Source organism: Ictidomys tridecemlineatus, chromosome 6, assembly GCF_052094955.1.
Source record: "Ictidomys tridecemlineatus isolate mIctTri1 chromosome 6, mIctTri1.hap1, whole genome shotgun sequence".
NCBI classification, from domain to species: Eukaryota; Metazoa; Chordata; class Mammalia; order Rodentia; family Sciuridae; genus Ictidomys; species Ictidomys tridecemlineatus.
Window position 1 is genome coordinate 176,760,762 of NC_135482.1, and position 16,706 is coordinate 176,777,467.

General features: G+C 38.0%; 1 protein-coding gene across 3 annotated transcripts in view; it reads left to right on the forward strand.

The window, feature by feature from the left end:
- The window catches only part of Flt3 (fms related receptor tyrosine kinase 3), an 83,823-nt gene that overhangs the window by 16,605 nt on the left and 50,512 nt on the right, over positions 1–16,706 (forward strand). For 2 of the 3 annotated variants that reach the window (XM_078016188.1, XM_078016187.1), the window contains exons 2-4: positions 1,725–1,846; positions 11,675–11,880; positions 15,738–15,853. In XM_078016188.1, coding sequence (XP_077872314.1) covers positions 1,725–1,846; positions 11,675–11,880; positions 15,738–15,853 — 444 coding nt within the window. Of the gene's footprint in view, positions 1–1,724; positions 1,847–11,674; positions 11,881–15,737; positions 15,854–16,706 lie in introns of those variants that run through there. The other variant, XM_021730125.3, reaches the window with a different exon arrangement.

Consider the following 16,706-nt stretch of genomic DNA (forward strand, 5'->3'; position numbering starts at 1 on the left):
ATTTAATGTGTATAATTTATCATGTTAATTATATTAACAAAAAAGATTTTACCAGGAGAGAGAGAGGGCTAGAGTTGTGGCTGGGTGGTAGATACTTGCCTAACACATGTGAGGCACTGGGTTCAATCCTCAGCACCACATAAAAGTAAACAAATAAATAAAGGTATAATGTCCATCTACAACTAAAATTTTAAAAATAAAGAGGAGAGAGAGAAAAAGAACACTAAAGAGTGCCACAGGAAAAGTTCTTCAATTCTCTGAGATTGTCTCAGATTACAAGGAAGAAAGATGGTTGAACCCATATTTACCTACTGCCTCTACCAAATAAGCCATTCAAAAGATGTCTTTAAAGATACAACATATATTTGCTAAGATGGTAGATCTCAAAAAAGATGATAAGTTTGTGAGCTGCTGGATAAGTTAGCTGGATTGTGGTATTCACTTTACAATGTATGTATACATCAAAATGTCACAAAGTATGCTAAAATATTTGTAGTTTTTGTCAATTATACTGCAATGAAGTTCTAAAAACATCGAAAACAAAGATATAAACATATAAAGAATATAGGAATAAAGAAGAAAGTAAAATTTGAGAGCTTTGGACTGGGGATGTAGCTTGGTGGTAGAGCACTTGTTTAACATGCTGAGGCTCTGGGTTCAATCCCAGCACCAAAACCAAACAACAACAACAACAAAAATTGATAGCGTTAAAGCAGCCTGCTCTCTACTGCTGGACTCCAGAGTGTAAACTGCCAGCATCAGTTCCCAGCATATGAGCAGCAGGCAAGAGAAAGACATCTTCTCTGGAAAATCTGATCAGCTCATGAGAAAGTACCCAACCTCCAGAGATGATCAGGCAACAGGCCACATCATGTGCACAGAGCTTGCAATAGGCACTTTGTGCTTCATTCTTGTATGTGAGCAGATTGCCAAGAATTGATGGCTGTTTGGGAAAAACATCCAGATACAGTAAAAGGAGAACAGAAAGTGAAGGGGAGAGAAGGAACTAGAGAACTAATTAGAAAAAAACTCTTAACAGAGGATTATGAGTTTCTAGATTGAAAAGGCCAGCTGAGTACCCAGGGCAGCCAATGAAAATAGACTTTCAACAAGGCACAATATTTTGAAAATTTTAGTGCAATGGTTATAAAGAAAAGACTCTATGAGCATCCATAAAGAAAAAAGAGTAGGCCCGGTGCAGTGGTGTACACCTGTAATCCCAGTTAGTTAGGGAGGCTGTGGAGGGCAATCGCAAGTTCAAGGCTGACCTCAGCAGTTTAGTGAGGCTCTGTCTCAAAATAAAAAAATAAAAAGGACTTTGGGATGCAGCTCAGTGGTAAAGCATCTCTGGGTTCAATCTCCAGTACCAAAAAAAAAAAAAAAAAAAGAAAGAAAAGAAAAGAAAAGAAAAAAAGAACAGCTTGTATACAAATAATCAGTTTCTCAGTCACGCTAACCTCATTTCAAAAGCTTAAGAGCCTGCTATATCAGACAGCACGGGTACGAAACATTGCCATCAGTGCAGTTGATTCTGTTGAACCTCCCTGCTTTCCATACTTCTATTCTGATTTAAGGTAGACTTGCTTTCACAAAATTATACTTCCTACATGCTTTTATGTTGGTCAGTTTCCCCTGGTTATATTTTATCACTTTGTGCTAAGATAAAATATTTTCTTTTTAAGGTGTGCATGTATCAACATCCTTATTTTAATTTTGTTTTACAGCTATTTTCTCCATAATGATATTTGAGACTATTACCAATCAAGATTTGCCTGTGATTAAATGTGTTTTAATCACTCATAAGAACAATGATTCATCTGTTGAGAAGTCGTCATCGTATCCCATGGTAAAGTAATATTGAAATGATAGCTTTAGCTGTTTTTCTCTGGAGACTGTATTTTGTAAGCTGTTGGCTAAGTGAGCTTTTAGGTGTTATTCACTCACATCTGGTGCAGCTGTGGCTTCTGTACTCCTAGCTACTTGGTACTCCATTTCATCACAGAATTGTGTTCTGGCTGGGGCCACAGCTCAGTGGACTTGCTTGGTACACAAGATCCTCTGGGTTCAAGCTCCAGCACTGAGACCTCTGTGTGTTGGCGAGTGTTTGTGTACGTGTATGAAGATCCATGTTCTCTTTTTGGTGTGCATTCATAAAGGACACTGATACCAGAATGAAGAAGTAATGAGTACTTTCCTTTCTACTTAGAGAGAGTCCAGGTTTCTCACGAAGCCTGAATCCCTAATTTCCCACCTCCAATTGGATATAGGATTTTTCCATTGATATATTAAAATCCACTTAGTAATTTATTTCATTTCTGTTTTCCCCAACTTCCACTTATCTTTTTTTTTTTTGTTGTTGTTGTTCCAGGGATCGAACCCAGGGGCTCTTAATCTCTGAGCCATGTCCCCAGCCCTTTTTAATATTTTGTTTATTTAATATTTTGCTGAGTTGCTTAGGGCCTCATTAAGTTGCTGTGCCTGCTTTTGAACTTGCAATCCTCCTGCCTCAGTTTCCCAAGCCACTGGGATTATAGGTGTGAGCCATAGCACCCAGCTTCTGTTTATACCCTTGTTCAGTTCCTGAGCCTAAAAGCTGAGAATCATTTTGGACTCCTCCCCGCTCTTTCACATTCTGTCAGCTACCAAGACTAACTAATTCATTTTAATCACCTCATATTTGGTCTCTGCCACTTTCCTAGTTCACCCCTTCATTAACTCCCTCAGATTCACAAATCTTTTTTTTAAAGTTTATCTTTATTTTATTTGTTTTTATTTGGTGCAGGGAATTGAACCCAGTGCCTCAGGCATGCTAGGCTAGTGCTCTACCACTGAGCCACACCCCCAGGACCCAGATTCACAAATCTTAAGCAGCCTCTTCCTGCTGCAGTCATCTCAGATATGGCTGCCAGACTAGTGTTCCTGAGGCCCAGCTATGCCCGTCCATCGCCTGGCTCAGAACCGTCAGTGGTTTCTCATTACTTAGAGTGGGATCCAGATTATTTCCTAATCCGGCTTTGGCTCCTTCAAGTTCCAACCTTGTTTTTCATTATTCCTCTCTTTTATGCTATTCATCTAACATGATGGCTCCCACCCTCTCTTTCTAAAGTGAAAGAAACTGAAATGATCACAGACGGCAAATATTATTTGCTATGAGAGTTTAAACTTCACTGTTATTTTTTTTTCAGTATAGAAAAGTAGCTGTACACATTTAGTGTTTTATAAAACACAATCTTAAAAACAAAAATCTAATGACAATCAGACTTGATTCCTGATAATAAATCCTGTGTTTGTTTATTTATTTATTTTGCAGTGCTGGGGATTGAACCCAGAACCTTAGCGCATGCTAAGCAAGCATTCTACCACTAAGTCACATCTCCAGCCCCTGTATTATTTTTTTTAATATAGTGTAAATTGTATTCTTATGCAATACTCAGGAATACATAAAAATCCACCATTCTCTCTTCCTTAAGGGAAAACATATGGAAATGGTAGGAGACCTTCAGTGATACACAAAATTATAAGAGGTTATGAGGGGCAAGGGGGTGGGGGGAAAAAAAGGGGAGAGAATTGAACAACAGCAGAGGAGGTAGAGAGGGAAGATGGGAGGGGAGGGGAGGGGAGGGGGGATAGTAGGGGATAGGAAAGGTAGCAGAATACAACAGTCACTAATATGCCATTATGTAAAAATGTGAGTATGTAACAGAAGTGAGTCTGTATTATGTATTTGGGGAGTTCAAAACCCAATTGAGTCGAATGTATGAAAGATGATATGTCTTGAGCTCTGTAATGTTTTGAACAATCAATTAAAAAAAAAAAATCCACCAGTTTTTAGGCCACATTAAATAAGTGACCATACAGATTTTAACTGCAGCAAAAATAAACGGTCTTTACAGTGCATTTTCATCTCATTGAAGTTAAATCTGTTCCTTTGGAATGTTTTCCCATTTAAATGTGAAGTAAACGTGTTAGAGTTTCAGTGGTTTAAAAAAAATGTTTTTATTTCTTCCACAGTTCAGTTTTCAGATGAGACATCTTTCTGGAAATCTCTAGTCCTATTACTTTTGAATAAACAAACACTCTTTAGTAGAATAAAAAAAAAAAACTTGTGAATGCAAGTGAAATAAATAAGCAAGCACATCTTCAGCTATATTTCTGGAACCTAGAAGATAATTTTACTATTCTCATAACCCATTTAATTATTGTTTGAAACCTGAATATTTCCATCATTTATAATCTCTGGAATGATAGTTCTGAGAATCCCTTTTCATGACTGCTTGCAGGCAGTCTAGACCAATTCTCACACATTCTTCACATTTGCTTTTAAGTAATAACTTACCAAAGACAACAAGCCCACGTACCAGCTGAGGAAATGTGCTGTTTTTCTTCCTGTGAACAGTGAGAAAAGGCAGGTGGTCTACCACAACTCTCAGGATGACCTCTTCTCACCAAATAGGCCATAAGTTCACTTACACCTCTCTTCCTCCAGGGCTAAAGTTAAAGCTGCATTTGGTCTCAAATTCTTTCTATACAGAACTCTTGCCATTGTATCATGGTTCTGAGAAAACTTTTTTAAAAAATTAAAAATCCCCAGTATTTTTTAAAGAAAGGCTTTCTGTTTGTGAAGACCCCAAATCACTGATTTTGGAATCGCTGATTCCCACAGCATTGTCTTTTGGGCAGGAAGCCTGTATAAGCCAGTTCATTTTCTTTTTTTGCCATTTCATACCCCACTCTTCTAGGGATCTAGATTTGTTTTTTTGTTTGTTTGTGAGGTTTTTTTTTTTTTTTTTAATAATGGAATTTCTTTTTCTTTCTTTCTTTTTTTTCCCCTAGGTATCAGGCATTGAACCCAGGGGCGCTTAACCACTGAGTCACATCCCCAACCTTTTTTAGTTTTTATTTTGAGATAGGATCTTGCTAAGTTGCTTAGAGCTAAATTGCTGGGGCTGGCTTTGAACTTGCAATCCTCCTGCCTCAGCCTCCTGAGTCATTGGATTACAGGCATGTGTCACTGCACCCAGCCCTGTAATGGAATTTAGAAAGGATGACATATTTTAATGTTTCTCTTTGTGATAGAACACCATATGTAGAGTCTCTGGACTTTTCACAGCTTGCCCAACTGTTTTGATTATGTAAGCAGCCAACTGTGTTGGGATTTCTTAAGCAATGTCACGTCTTCATTAGAATTCCTTGTTCTAAGATGATCAATGAATTGATCCTCACCATTAATACAGAAGTTGTACTTTTTCTTTTTTTAACATTTAAGGTTTTAGATGCCACAGTCTCTTAAATACCAACACCTCATGGAACTGTGCACCTTAGCCCAGGTGGGCACTGAGGACTTTGCCTGGTCTTCTAAACCATCCCTCAGGTTCTGGCTGGCAGAACCAGTGGGCTATCCACAGGGCTATCCCAGTGCTGTGGGCCTCTGGTGCCTTACCACCTCTCTGCTTTTATCATGTAATTCTTCTTTACTATTCTTTCCTCTGAGGCCCTTAGATTTATCTATTCAAAATGGTACCCATTTCTCATTTTGGTGGGGGGCGGGGTCCTGGGGATTGAATTCAGGGGCACTCGACCACTATCCCTAGCTCTATTTTATATTTTATTAGAGATAGGGTCTCACTGAGTTGTTTAGGGCCTCATTAAGTTGCCGTGGCTGGCTTTGAACCCTCGATCCTCCTGCTTTAGCCTCCCAAGACACTGGGATTACAGGCATGGGCCACTGTGCCCAGCTCCCATTTCTCTTTTTTAACAATAGTTGATTTTGAAAGTATTTGAGATTTACAGAAAAGTTGCAGAAATAGTACTGGAAGAAGAATGGAGAGGTGTTGGTTAAAGAGTGCAGAGTTTCAGTTAGGAGGAATAAGTTCTGGAGATCAATTGTGCATCATGGTGACTAAATAATAATAAAGTGTTGTATTCTTAAAAAGTTCTATAAGAATGGATTTTAAATGTTCTCATCACAAAATCTGATAATAAGGATGTGAGATGCAAATGTTAATTGATTTAATAATTTCACATTGTGTGTGTATGTATATTTGATATATAATTAATATATATACAATGACAAAACTTCACATTGTACGCCATATGTGAATAAACAGTTTTTCATTTGATGATATAAAAAAAGCAGAAGAGAGCTGAGCACAGTGGTACATGTCTGTGATCCCAGTGTCATGGGAGACTGTGGCAGGAGGATTTCGAGTTCAAAGCCTGCCTCAGCAAAAGCAAGGCACTAAGCAACTCAGTGAGACCCTGACTCTAAATTTTAAAAAAATACAAAATAAGGCTGGGGATGTAGCTCAATGGCCTAGTGCTTATAAGTTCAACCCCTGGTACCCTCCCACACACACACAAAAAAAAGGTAGAAAGGAGTTTTACTATACACATCATCCAGCTTCCCTGACCGTTCTCATTTTATGTAACCATAGTACAGTGATCAAAACCAGAAAACTAATAGTATGATGAGCTACATGCCTAATTTGAATTTCACCAGCCTTTTTACTATGGCTTTTCTATTCCTGGATCCCATCCAGCATCTCACAGGTGTCTTGTCTCTTTAGTCTCCTTCAGTATGTGACAGTTCCTCAGTTTTGTCTTTCATGACCTTGACATTTTTGAAAAATACTGGACAGTTATTTTACAGAACATCTCCCAATTCAGATCTGTGTGCTGTTTTCTCATAATGAGGTTGAAATTATGCGTTTGGGGCAAGAATTTCCCAGAAATAATGTGTGTCCTTCCTGGTGTCTCCTAACAGGCCTTGTAGGAGATCAGTGAGTCTCCTGACTAGCAACGTGGTCTCCATCGCTAGACTGAGAAACTATGCCACATTCCTCCACTCGGATGTGACTATGTTTTCCCCTGAGTAGTTAATAAGGGTCTTGGGGAAGATGTGAATATCCTGTTTATCCTCCAATTTTTACCTACTAATTTTAGCACCCATTACTATGGTGTTTACCTGATGGTGATATTCTTTTTCTTTCATTTCCTCTATATTTATTAATTGAACTTATTTTGTGAGGAAGAGCTGTCCCTTCTCCCAACTTTTATTTACTTATATCATTGTTTATTTAGATCACTATGGATTCATGGATGTTTATTTCATTCTGTCCTTATTTCATTACTCTTCTTATTTATTTTGTTGCTCAAATAGTGCTGGCTTTGGCTACAGGGAGCTATTACAACTTGGTTCCTATGTCCTTTCAATGTGTTCCCATCTTTTTTCAAGTACTTACTTTTTTGGTACTACAAGATACTTGAGGTTCATCTTGTATTATTCTTGCCTCAGTCTTATAATTAATATTTCTCCAGGAAACAAGGAAGCATTGGTTTCCTAAAGGATAGTATTTACTTCCTATTTATTTATTTATTTATTTTTTGAGGTCCTGGGGCTGGAACCTAAGTCTCATGCATGCCAGGCAAGTAGGTATTCTACCACTGAGCTACAACCCCAGCTCTACGGTCTAACATTTAGAAACTAAGATCTAGGCAGGATATGCTCATTACTACTGGAACGGCACTGCTTCTGAACTCACAGCAGAGAGCTAGGAACTGTGTGTGTATATTCTCCCATAACTGGGCTATGCTTATTTCTATAATTTTTATCTATGCTCTCATTACAAGTTCATGCCAACAACTCTGATTTCAATATAGCATTGAAGAGTTCATTCTAGTTTACTCCTCTTTACTTTTTGTTCCTGTTTTTATGAGAGTGAGAAACTTGGCTTTCATTACCTTTATTTATTTATTTATTCATTCATTTCATCCTGGCACATAGATAAACTTGTTTCAGAATTGCTAATCAATATCCCTGTAAGTGACAGATGATGAACTAGATAGAGTACAGTATCTAGGTATAGTGCTTTCTTTCTTTCCTCTGATAGTATCTGAAGTATTATTTTCCAAAGTTATTTAAAGTTAGTTTCTTCCCTATCCCTGTCACTACAGTTTTGTAATTTATTTCTAATGCCATTGAATTAATTTGATTTGTATTCTATTTTGATGTTCCCTCCACATCCTTGTTGATTTTAATGATATGCACCTTTTTAGGATTTTGGTAACATGGGCATATTTCCCCAGATAATCTTACCTCCTCGCGTCACTCACATTCACCTCGATGACAATACCTTTGCTAATAACACCTGAAGTTGTACATATTGGATATGAGGGATTTAAAACAATTTTTTTATAGCTCAGCGGCAGAGCGCTTGCCTTGCACTTGTGAGGTACTGGGTCCAATCCTCAGCACCACATGAATGAATGAATGAATAAATAAATAAATAATAAAGATATTGTGTCTATTTTTAAAATTTTTTAAAATTTATTTATTTATTCTAATTTGTTATACATGACAGTAGAATGCTTTTTAATTCATAGTACATATATAGAGCACAATTTTTCATTTCTCTGGTTGTACACAAAGTAGAGTCACACCATTTGGGTCTCTGTTTGAATAACTTTAATACTTATTTTTCTCCCTGAAAATGAACTTCCTCCCACGGAGGAGGATTTTTTTCATTTTACAATGAAAAAGGGTTTTTTTCATTTTACAACCTTTTCTTCTCATTTTTGTTTAATTATGCTGGAAAGTGCTTTCACTTGGGACTGGACTCTCTGCCCAGCAGATAGGCAGGTACTTCTCCCCATGAAGTCTTTTCACTGTTCTTTCATTTGGTTATTTCTTTTTTCATGCTTCTTGATATACGTTCCCCTGATGCTGGGATTGACTCCAGGGCCTTGCATAAGCTAAGCATGCACTGTACCACTGAGCTGCACCACCAGCCCTGACAGCTTTTTCATTTGCATTTGCTCAGCATGACACTATGGAAGAGCTTAGCCCTCAGATCAAAACGTTTTGGGCCTCTTTGAATGTTCGTGAGCTTTTCAACTACTCTTCTTTCTCTTTTTCTCCTGATCCAAATGGTATCCATAGCGTTTACAGTGCGACTCAATATATTTATTTTGCATGGCCATTTGCAGCCTTCAGGATTCAAAGAAACTTTCAAATTTCAGGCCTCAGAGAATGACGAGCTGATTTCGTACAGCTCAAACTAGGAAAAGGCTACCTCTATACATCTCTTGTTTGTGTGTAAACTGTTTATTCAGTTCTTTTCTCCTCTTTCCTATCATGTTTTTGGTCCCATGTCTCTCAATTTTAGAAGTATTAGCCCTTTATTTGTAATATAAGCTGTGAATATTTTCTTCTAGTATGTCACCTGGTTTTCGCTCCTCTCATGTCCATCTTGTAAGCTCTTCGCTGTTGGACTTGGGTGAAGCATTCCAGGGTGGAGGATGAAGTTGAGGAGTACTTGAATTTTTCTTTTAAAGTAGTTGATATCTTTTTACAGAGCACATCATATTTCACCTGTGTTTCAGTCATTTCTTCCATGTAGACTCAAAACTCTTTAAGGACAAGATCAGTGTTTCATTCTTTCTGATCTCAGTATCTAGCAGACTGTCTTGCACTTCTCAGATTTTAACTAAATGAATTTATTATCAGATCTTACTGAATAAAGGAATAATAAGAACAGAAATGTGATTTAAGATCAGTAGCAAAAGAGCTACCCTGTTCTTCACTTGAAGAAATTTTTATGTGTGTGTGTGCACATGATCGTGCACAGCACTCACACATGTTAAGAAGCTAAGAGAGGGGGTGTGAAGCAGCAGAACCTCTCAATATATCTTTATTATTTAAAGCAGACAGTAAGTGTGGTTGTGGCAATGAGTCTATGGGGAAATCCACACTGAAAAGTCTGGTTTTTAAATTCCCTCTAACAGCCATGCTACTTTACCTTTGCTATGTTGATTCTTATCTACATATGATAATCATAAAAATATTTAAGTATGTATAATGGATTTTATAATTATGGTCTGTGTATTAGTTAGCTAGGGCAGACATGGAAATTATACTAATTTGGTGACAAACAATAGAAATTTATTGTCTCACAGTTCTATAGGCTAGCAGTTCAAAAAGGTGTTGAGAGTTGGTTCCTTCTGAGGACTGTGATATGGAATCTCTTCCAGGTCTCTTTTTGGCTTGTAAGTAGAAGTCTTCATGCCAATATGGCATACTTCAATTGGTATGTAGATTATTGGTATATAAATTATTGGTTTATGTATATGTCTCCAAATCTCTTCTCAGGCACCAGTAATATTGGGTTAAGATCCATCCGAACGACCTTATTTTAATTTGATTGTCTCTGTAAAGACTTTGTCTCCAGATAACCCTGTCACATTCTGTGGTACTGAGGGCTAGGACTTCAGTGTATGAATTTTGGATAGGGTGGTCCAATTCAACCCACAACAGTCCATACAACCCTTTAGAAATTCAGCCTAACTTCACAGAAGAAGAAATATGAATGATCAAAAGATATATGAAAAACTATTCAACATCTCTAGCAATTAATTAAAACTATGCTGAGATTCCCTCTCACTCTAGTCAGAATGGCAATTATCAAGAATACAAGTAACAATAAATGTTGGCGAGGAGCCACATGCAGTGGCGCACACCTGTAATTCCAGTGGTACATGCCTGTAATCCCAGTGGCTTGGGAGGCTGAGACAGGAGAATTGCGAATTCAAAGTCAGCCTCAGCAATGGCAAGGTGCTAAGCAACTCAGTGAGACCCTATCACTAAAACAAATACAAAAATAGGGATAGGAATATGGCTCAGTGGTCAAGTGCCCCTGAGTTCAATTCTAGGTACCCACCCCCCAAAAAATGTTGGGGAGGATGTGGGAAAAAGGTACACTCATATATTGCTGGTAGCTCTGAATATTGGTGCAATCACTATGGAAAGTACTATGGAGATTTGTTAGAAACTTGGAATGGAACCACTGTTTGACCCAGTTATCCCACTCCTTGGTATACACCCAAAGGACGCAAAACCAGCATACTGTAGTGACGCAGCCACATCAGTGTATATAATAGCAGCTCAATTCACAATAGCTAAGCTATGGAACCAACTAGGTGCCCTTCAATAGATGAATGGATAAAGAAAATGTGGTGCATATACACAATAGAATCTTACTTAGCCATAAAGAAGAAAAAAATTATTACATTTGCTGGTAAATGGATGGAACTGGAGAATATCATGCTAAGTGAAATAAACCAGTCCCAAAAAACCAAAGACCAAATATTCTCTCTGATATGTGGATACTAACATACAATAAGCTGTGGGGGAGGAATAGAAGTTCATTGGATTAGACAAAGGGGAATGAAGGGAAGGGAGGGAGGGTGGGAATAGAAAAGACAGTAGGATGAATCAGACATAATTTTCCCGTGTTCATATTTTAATACACGACTGTGAAACTCCACATCATGTACAACTGCAAGAATGGGATCCTAATTAGGATGTTATACTCCATGTATGTATAATATGTAAAAATATACCTACTTTCATATATATTAAAAAGAATAGATAAAACATAATAAAAATATAAAGCTCAAAATTTGAAAAAAATCAGCTTAAAGTTATTTTCTCTTGAGAGAATTATAAATAATAGGATTTTTCAGTCAGTGAGTGATATAGTCTCAGTGGGTCACAGCAGGCTTGGGTGTTGTATGCAGAATATCAATATGCATGTATTTGTTACAGGTTTCTTGCTAAGAAAAGGATGCATTAAACATAAAATTATTGTGAATTCACATTGTTCCTTCTACAATGTAGGTACCAGAATCCCCAGAAGACCTGGGGTGTACCTTGAGGCCTGAGAGTCGGACAGGGGCAGTGTATGAAGCTGCTACCGTGGAAGTAGATGTATCTTCATCCATCACGCTGCAAGTGTTGGTCAACATCCCGGGGAACATTTCCTGTCTCTGGGTCTTTAAACACAATTCCCTGAGTTGCCAGCCACACTTTGATTTACACAACAGGTAAGAGAGGTCAGATGCACAATCACAAGTATTTTAAAAGTAATATTTTCTTGCATAGAACTTGATTCATTTGGAATTCCTCTTCAAGTTTCTGTTCATGTTGATGGGTGCAGTGGTGCATGCCTATAATCCCAACAACTTGGGAGTCTGAGGTAGGAGGATCACAAGTTCAAAGGCAGCCTCAGCAACTTAGTGAGGCTCTAAGCAACTTAGCAAAACCTGTCTCAAAATAAAAAATAAAAAGGGCTTGGAATGTGACTCAGTGGTTGAGCACCCTTGAGTTCAATACCCTATACCAAAAAAAATGGACTGAGGCTATGGTTCAGTGTAAAACATCTTTGGGTTTTATCCCCATTTTAAAAAAAAGTTTAAAAAGTTTCTATCCATGTCTATCTTATCTCCGATAAAATAATAAACTAAAGATAGAACTAAGAATATGGATATATGACATTATGTTTGTCAAATCTCATAAGAGGTACAATAGAAAAAGTGAACCCTAATGTAAACTATGGACTTTAGTTAATAATAATGCATCAATATTGGTTTGTCAATTATAACAAATATACCACACCTGGGGGCTGGGGATGTGGCTCAAGCGGTAGCGCGCTCGCCTAGCATGCGTGCGGCCCGGGTTCGATCCTCAGCAGCACCACATACCAACAAAGATGTTGTGTCCGCCGAGAACTAAGAAAAAATAAATAAATGTTAAAATTCTCTCTCTCTCTCTCACTCTCTGTGCTCCCCTCTCCCTCTCTCTCACTCTCTCTTTAAAAAAAAAAAAAAAAAAAAAAAAAAAAAAAAAAAAAAAAAAAATATACCACACCTGTGTGAAGTATTAATAATATAGGAAACTGTGTGATAAGAAAGGCATATATGGGATTTCTTTGTACTTTCTATTCAATTATTTTTTAAATCAAAACTGTTCTAAAATTAAAATCTATTAATTTGAAAAACCAAAGACCAAATATTCTCTCTGATATGTGGATGCTAAACATAAGAATTATATATGTATTACATGTACAGGGAGAGAAACATGGGCTGGGGTGAGGAAAGAGGGCAATCAGTGATTACTGAGTAGCTGGCAGAATGTGAAACAAATAGTGAAAAAAAGTACTTAGGATTTTTAAATGTGTCATTTTTTAAGTTGTCTGTCAAATTAAAGATAAAAAGTTAGAAAGTTTTCATTTCATTCCAGTTAATGTAATAAGAAACTTCTTTCTTGGAAATGCTTGGGGATAGAACATTTGGTTTTATCTATTTTGTTCCATAATATAAGAAGAATTATGTGACAGCCACAAAATGTTTTAGTAAGACATTGATCTGTCTGTAAGGAACATTGGTCTCACTATCCAGAAGAAAAGATCTTATCCAAACCTCTAATTCTTTGCTGAACACTGTACCCTGCTGCCCTCCTCCTATAGGAGAAGGACAAGGGGCACAGGGCATTTATATGCCACTTAATGATTCTAAGGCTGCCTTTCTTTTTAGTTCTTGGGGACATTTGGATGCTCCAATAGCTATAGAGAAAATGCTGTCTTTCTAAGAACAGTGCAGAAAACAGTACCCCGTACCCAAATAGCCAGAGATGGGTGTCATGCCCCTGGATGAGGTGTTGGAGAATTTCTCTGTGACTGATACAAACTGGTTTTTTTTTTTTTTTTTGTCCTTTAACGTCAAATAAACTCTTGTGCAATTATCAGGACGGTGGGTATGATTCTTAATATTAATTCTAAATCTTAGAGCACATTCATTTTCCTTTCCTCTTTTGAGATTGTATATACTCACTTTTGTTTTTCAGTTACTTTTTACCTTGGGGTTCAACCAAAGCAGTCTTCTATGAAGAATTTTGGCTTAGTGGTTGGGAACATAGCTAAGTGGTAGAGCACTTACCTAGCCTGCAAGGCCCTGGGTTCAATCTCCAATGCTGAAAAAAAAAAAAAAGAAAAGAAAAAATGGGTAGGGGCTTAAAGAAATGTTCTGCCACAGAAGTTCTCACCAGATTGAGACCAAAAAATAAAAGTAACAAGGTAGGGTTACTTCACTCAGTAGAGCTCACGTTCTCGCTCTAAGGCAGGCAGCCAGCTTGTTAACTAAAGTCATGATTGCCCTGTAGGTTAGTTTACTTAGTATCAAAACATATTTTCGTGACTTTATTTTTAAAATGTTTTTTTTGTTGTTGATGGACTCGATACCTTTATTTTGTTTATTTATTTTTATGTGGTGCTGAGGACCAAACCCAGTGCCTCACACATGCTAGGTTAAGTGCTCTACCACTGAGCTACAGCCCAAGCCCTGTGACTTTTTTCATGGTAGAGAATTATAAAAATTATATCTGGACTTGCTCATAGGCAGAACACTTCTAGGAGTTCACAGATGACCACTGGGGGTGGAGTAACTCAGTGATAAAGCCACTTGCCTGCCATGCATGAAGTTCTGGGTTTCATCCCCAGCACCAAAATTTTTTTTTTTTTTTAAAAAGTTCACAAATGATAAGGAGAGTAAGTTGTTCCAAGAAAGATAGCCCATCAACAAAATCAATCTGCAGATGCAAATCAAGTGTATATCCTACTCGGTTACTAACCATGGGTGCAAGCACAGGAGTTCTTCAATTGTTCCTGCCCGTCCTAAAGCAAGGCTTCTCAAGTGCTGCTGGCTGTTGGGTTGCCTGGGGTGGTTGTTAAAATGCAGATTCTGATCCAGTAGGTCTGAATGGGGACTGAGATTCTGCATCTTTGTCATCGTCACACCCCCAACAGATGCTAACATTGTTGGAAAAAGACCACACTTTGAGTTGTAAGAATTTAAAGGTCAGAAAGTATTGGCTGGGTGCTGTGGCGCATGCCTATGATTCCAGCGACTCAGGAGGCTGAGTCGGGAGGATCACAAGTTTGAGGCCAGCCTGGGTAACTTAGCAAGACCCTGTCTGAAAATAAAAAAGGCTGGAGTTGTAACTCAGTGGTAAAGTGCCCCTGGGTTCAATCCATAGTACCACAAAAAGTGGTCCATGGTCATTGTGAAAATGACAGAGACCCAAGCTGGAGAATACCTACTTTTTATTCAGAGTGAAGCTACCAATTACACTATATTGTTTACAGTGAGTATAAGAAGTAAGTTTGCTACTAGGCAATCCCAACATTGAAGTAAATAAACAAAAATCACAAAGTGTAAATTTAAATCTACACCATTCAATAAACTGCTAGAGAGCACTAAAAGAGAATAGGTATTGCTAAATCCACACCAAAAGTATCTCCGAAGGGAAGACCCCTGGCCAAATTGACCTTTACTAGTGATCTGAAAAGTTAACCATACTGACACTGAGGAATTGTTCTGCTTCTATGTTGTATGTTGGTGAAATTACCACTTCATAGGAAAATGCTTCGTGTCAGATTTACTCAAATTCTTTCAGTTAGAGAGAGAGGGCCCACACCAGAAGAATGTTCTTTATCTCAGGGTATCTCATTGGTACAGCCATCAGGCTCTGCCATGGAGGAGCTGAAGCTGGTGACCAGGTGACAGGGCAAACAGGATCATGGAAGGTGCTTGGTCACGGAAGGGACACCGAAGCACATGTGCCCCTAAGGCTCTGCAATTTTGAATGGGAAATTTCCCTCCAAGGGGCTCAGGAAACATGAGCGGGTGGCTAGGATGGAGCTCACTCACTTTCAGGGGTGGGGAGTCCCTGTCGTATTATAATGGTCAGGCCGAGTGTTGGGCACAGGCAAAAACTGTTCTCCACTAAGCAGCCCTCTGTGCCACAGTCACAGGGAGCCACCAACCCACCTTCTGACTCAGTATGAAATTTTGTTTTTAGTTTCACACTTTTGCCAAAGTAACCAGTTCTCTTTCCTGTTTTACAGAGGAGTTATTTCCATGGTCATTGTGAAAATGACAGAGACCCAAGCTGGAGAATACCTACTTTTTATTCAGAGTGAAGCTACCAATTACACAATATTGTTTACAGTGAGTATAAGAAGTAAGTTCAGTTTGCTACTAGGCATTCCCAGTATTCCAGAAGTAGTTTAGAACCCATTTGATTCTTTAAAAAATTTTTATTGGTGCATTATAATTATATATAATATGGGATTCATTGTCACATATATATATATATATATATATATACTTGTACACAATATGAAACCCATTTGTTTTTGACCCATGACTCAAGATATAATATTCAGGCTTCTCTCAATATGTAGCTGAGTTGACTGAATTTTGTTCCTTTCTCCACATAATCTACTGAGAACTGAGAAGCTCTCATGTTCCTATGGACTCTCAGAATGCGAATGCTCTTTGAAGACCTAGGACATAACTCTATTCAGGGATCCTCATTTTTTTTTTCTTTCAGTAAACAAATGGATGACAGGGAAGAATTGGAAAACTATTGTGAACTTGGAATTAGAAGTCTTGGGTTCTAATTCCAGTTCCAAAACTGCTCCTTTTGGCAGGTGACTAAATCTCTTTGAGCCTGAGTTCCTTATCTGTAAAAGGAGGATAAACTATCTCACAAGATTGTAAGGTCTTAGCAAGATCCAATAGAACTTTTTTTTAAAAAAAAAAACAAAACATTTATTTATTTGTTTTAGTTTTAGGTGGACACAATACCTTTACTCTACTTTTTTATGTGGTACTGAGTATCGAACCCAGAGCCATGCATGCTAGGCAAGCGCTTTACCTCTGAGCCACAACCCCAGCCCCCCCAATAGAACTTTTGATGTGATGAAAATGTTCTGTCTGCTCTGTCTAATATGGTAGCTCCTGGCCATATGTGGCTGTTAAATACTTTAAAATGTCCCTAGTGTGACTGGGGAGACAGTTTCAATTGCATT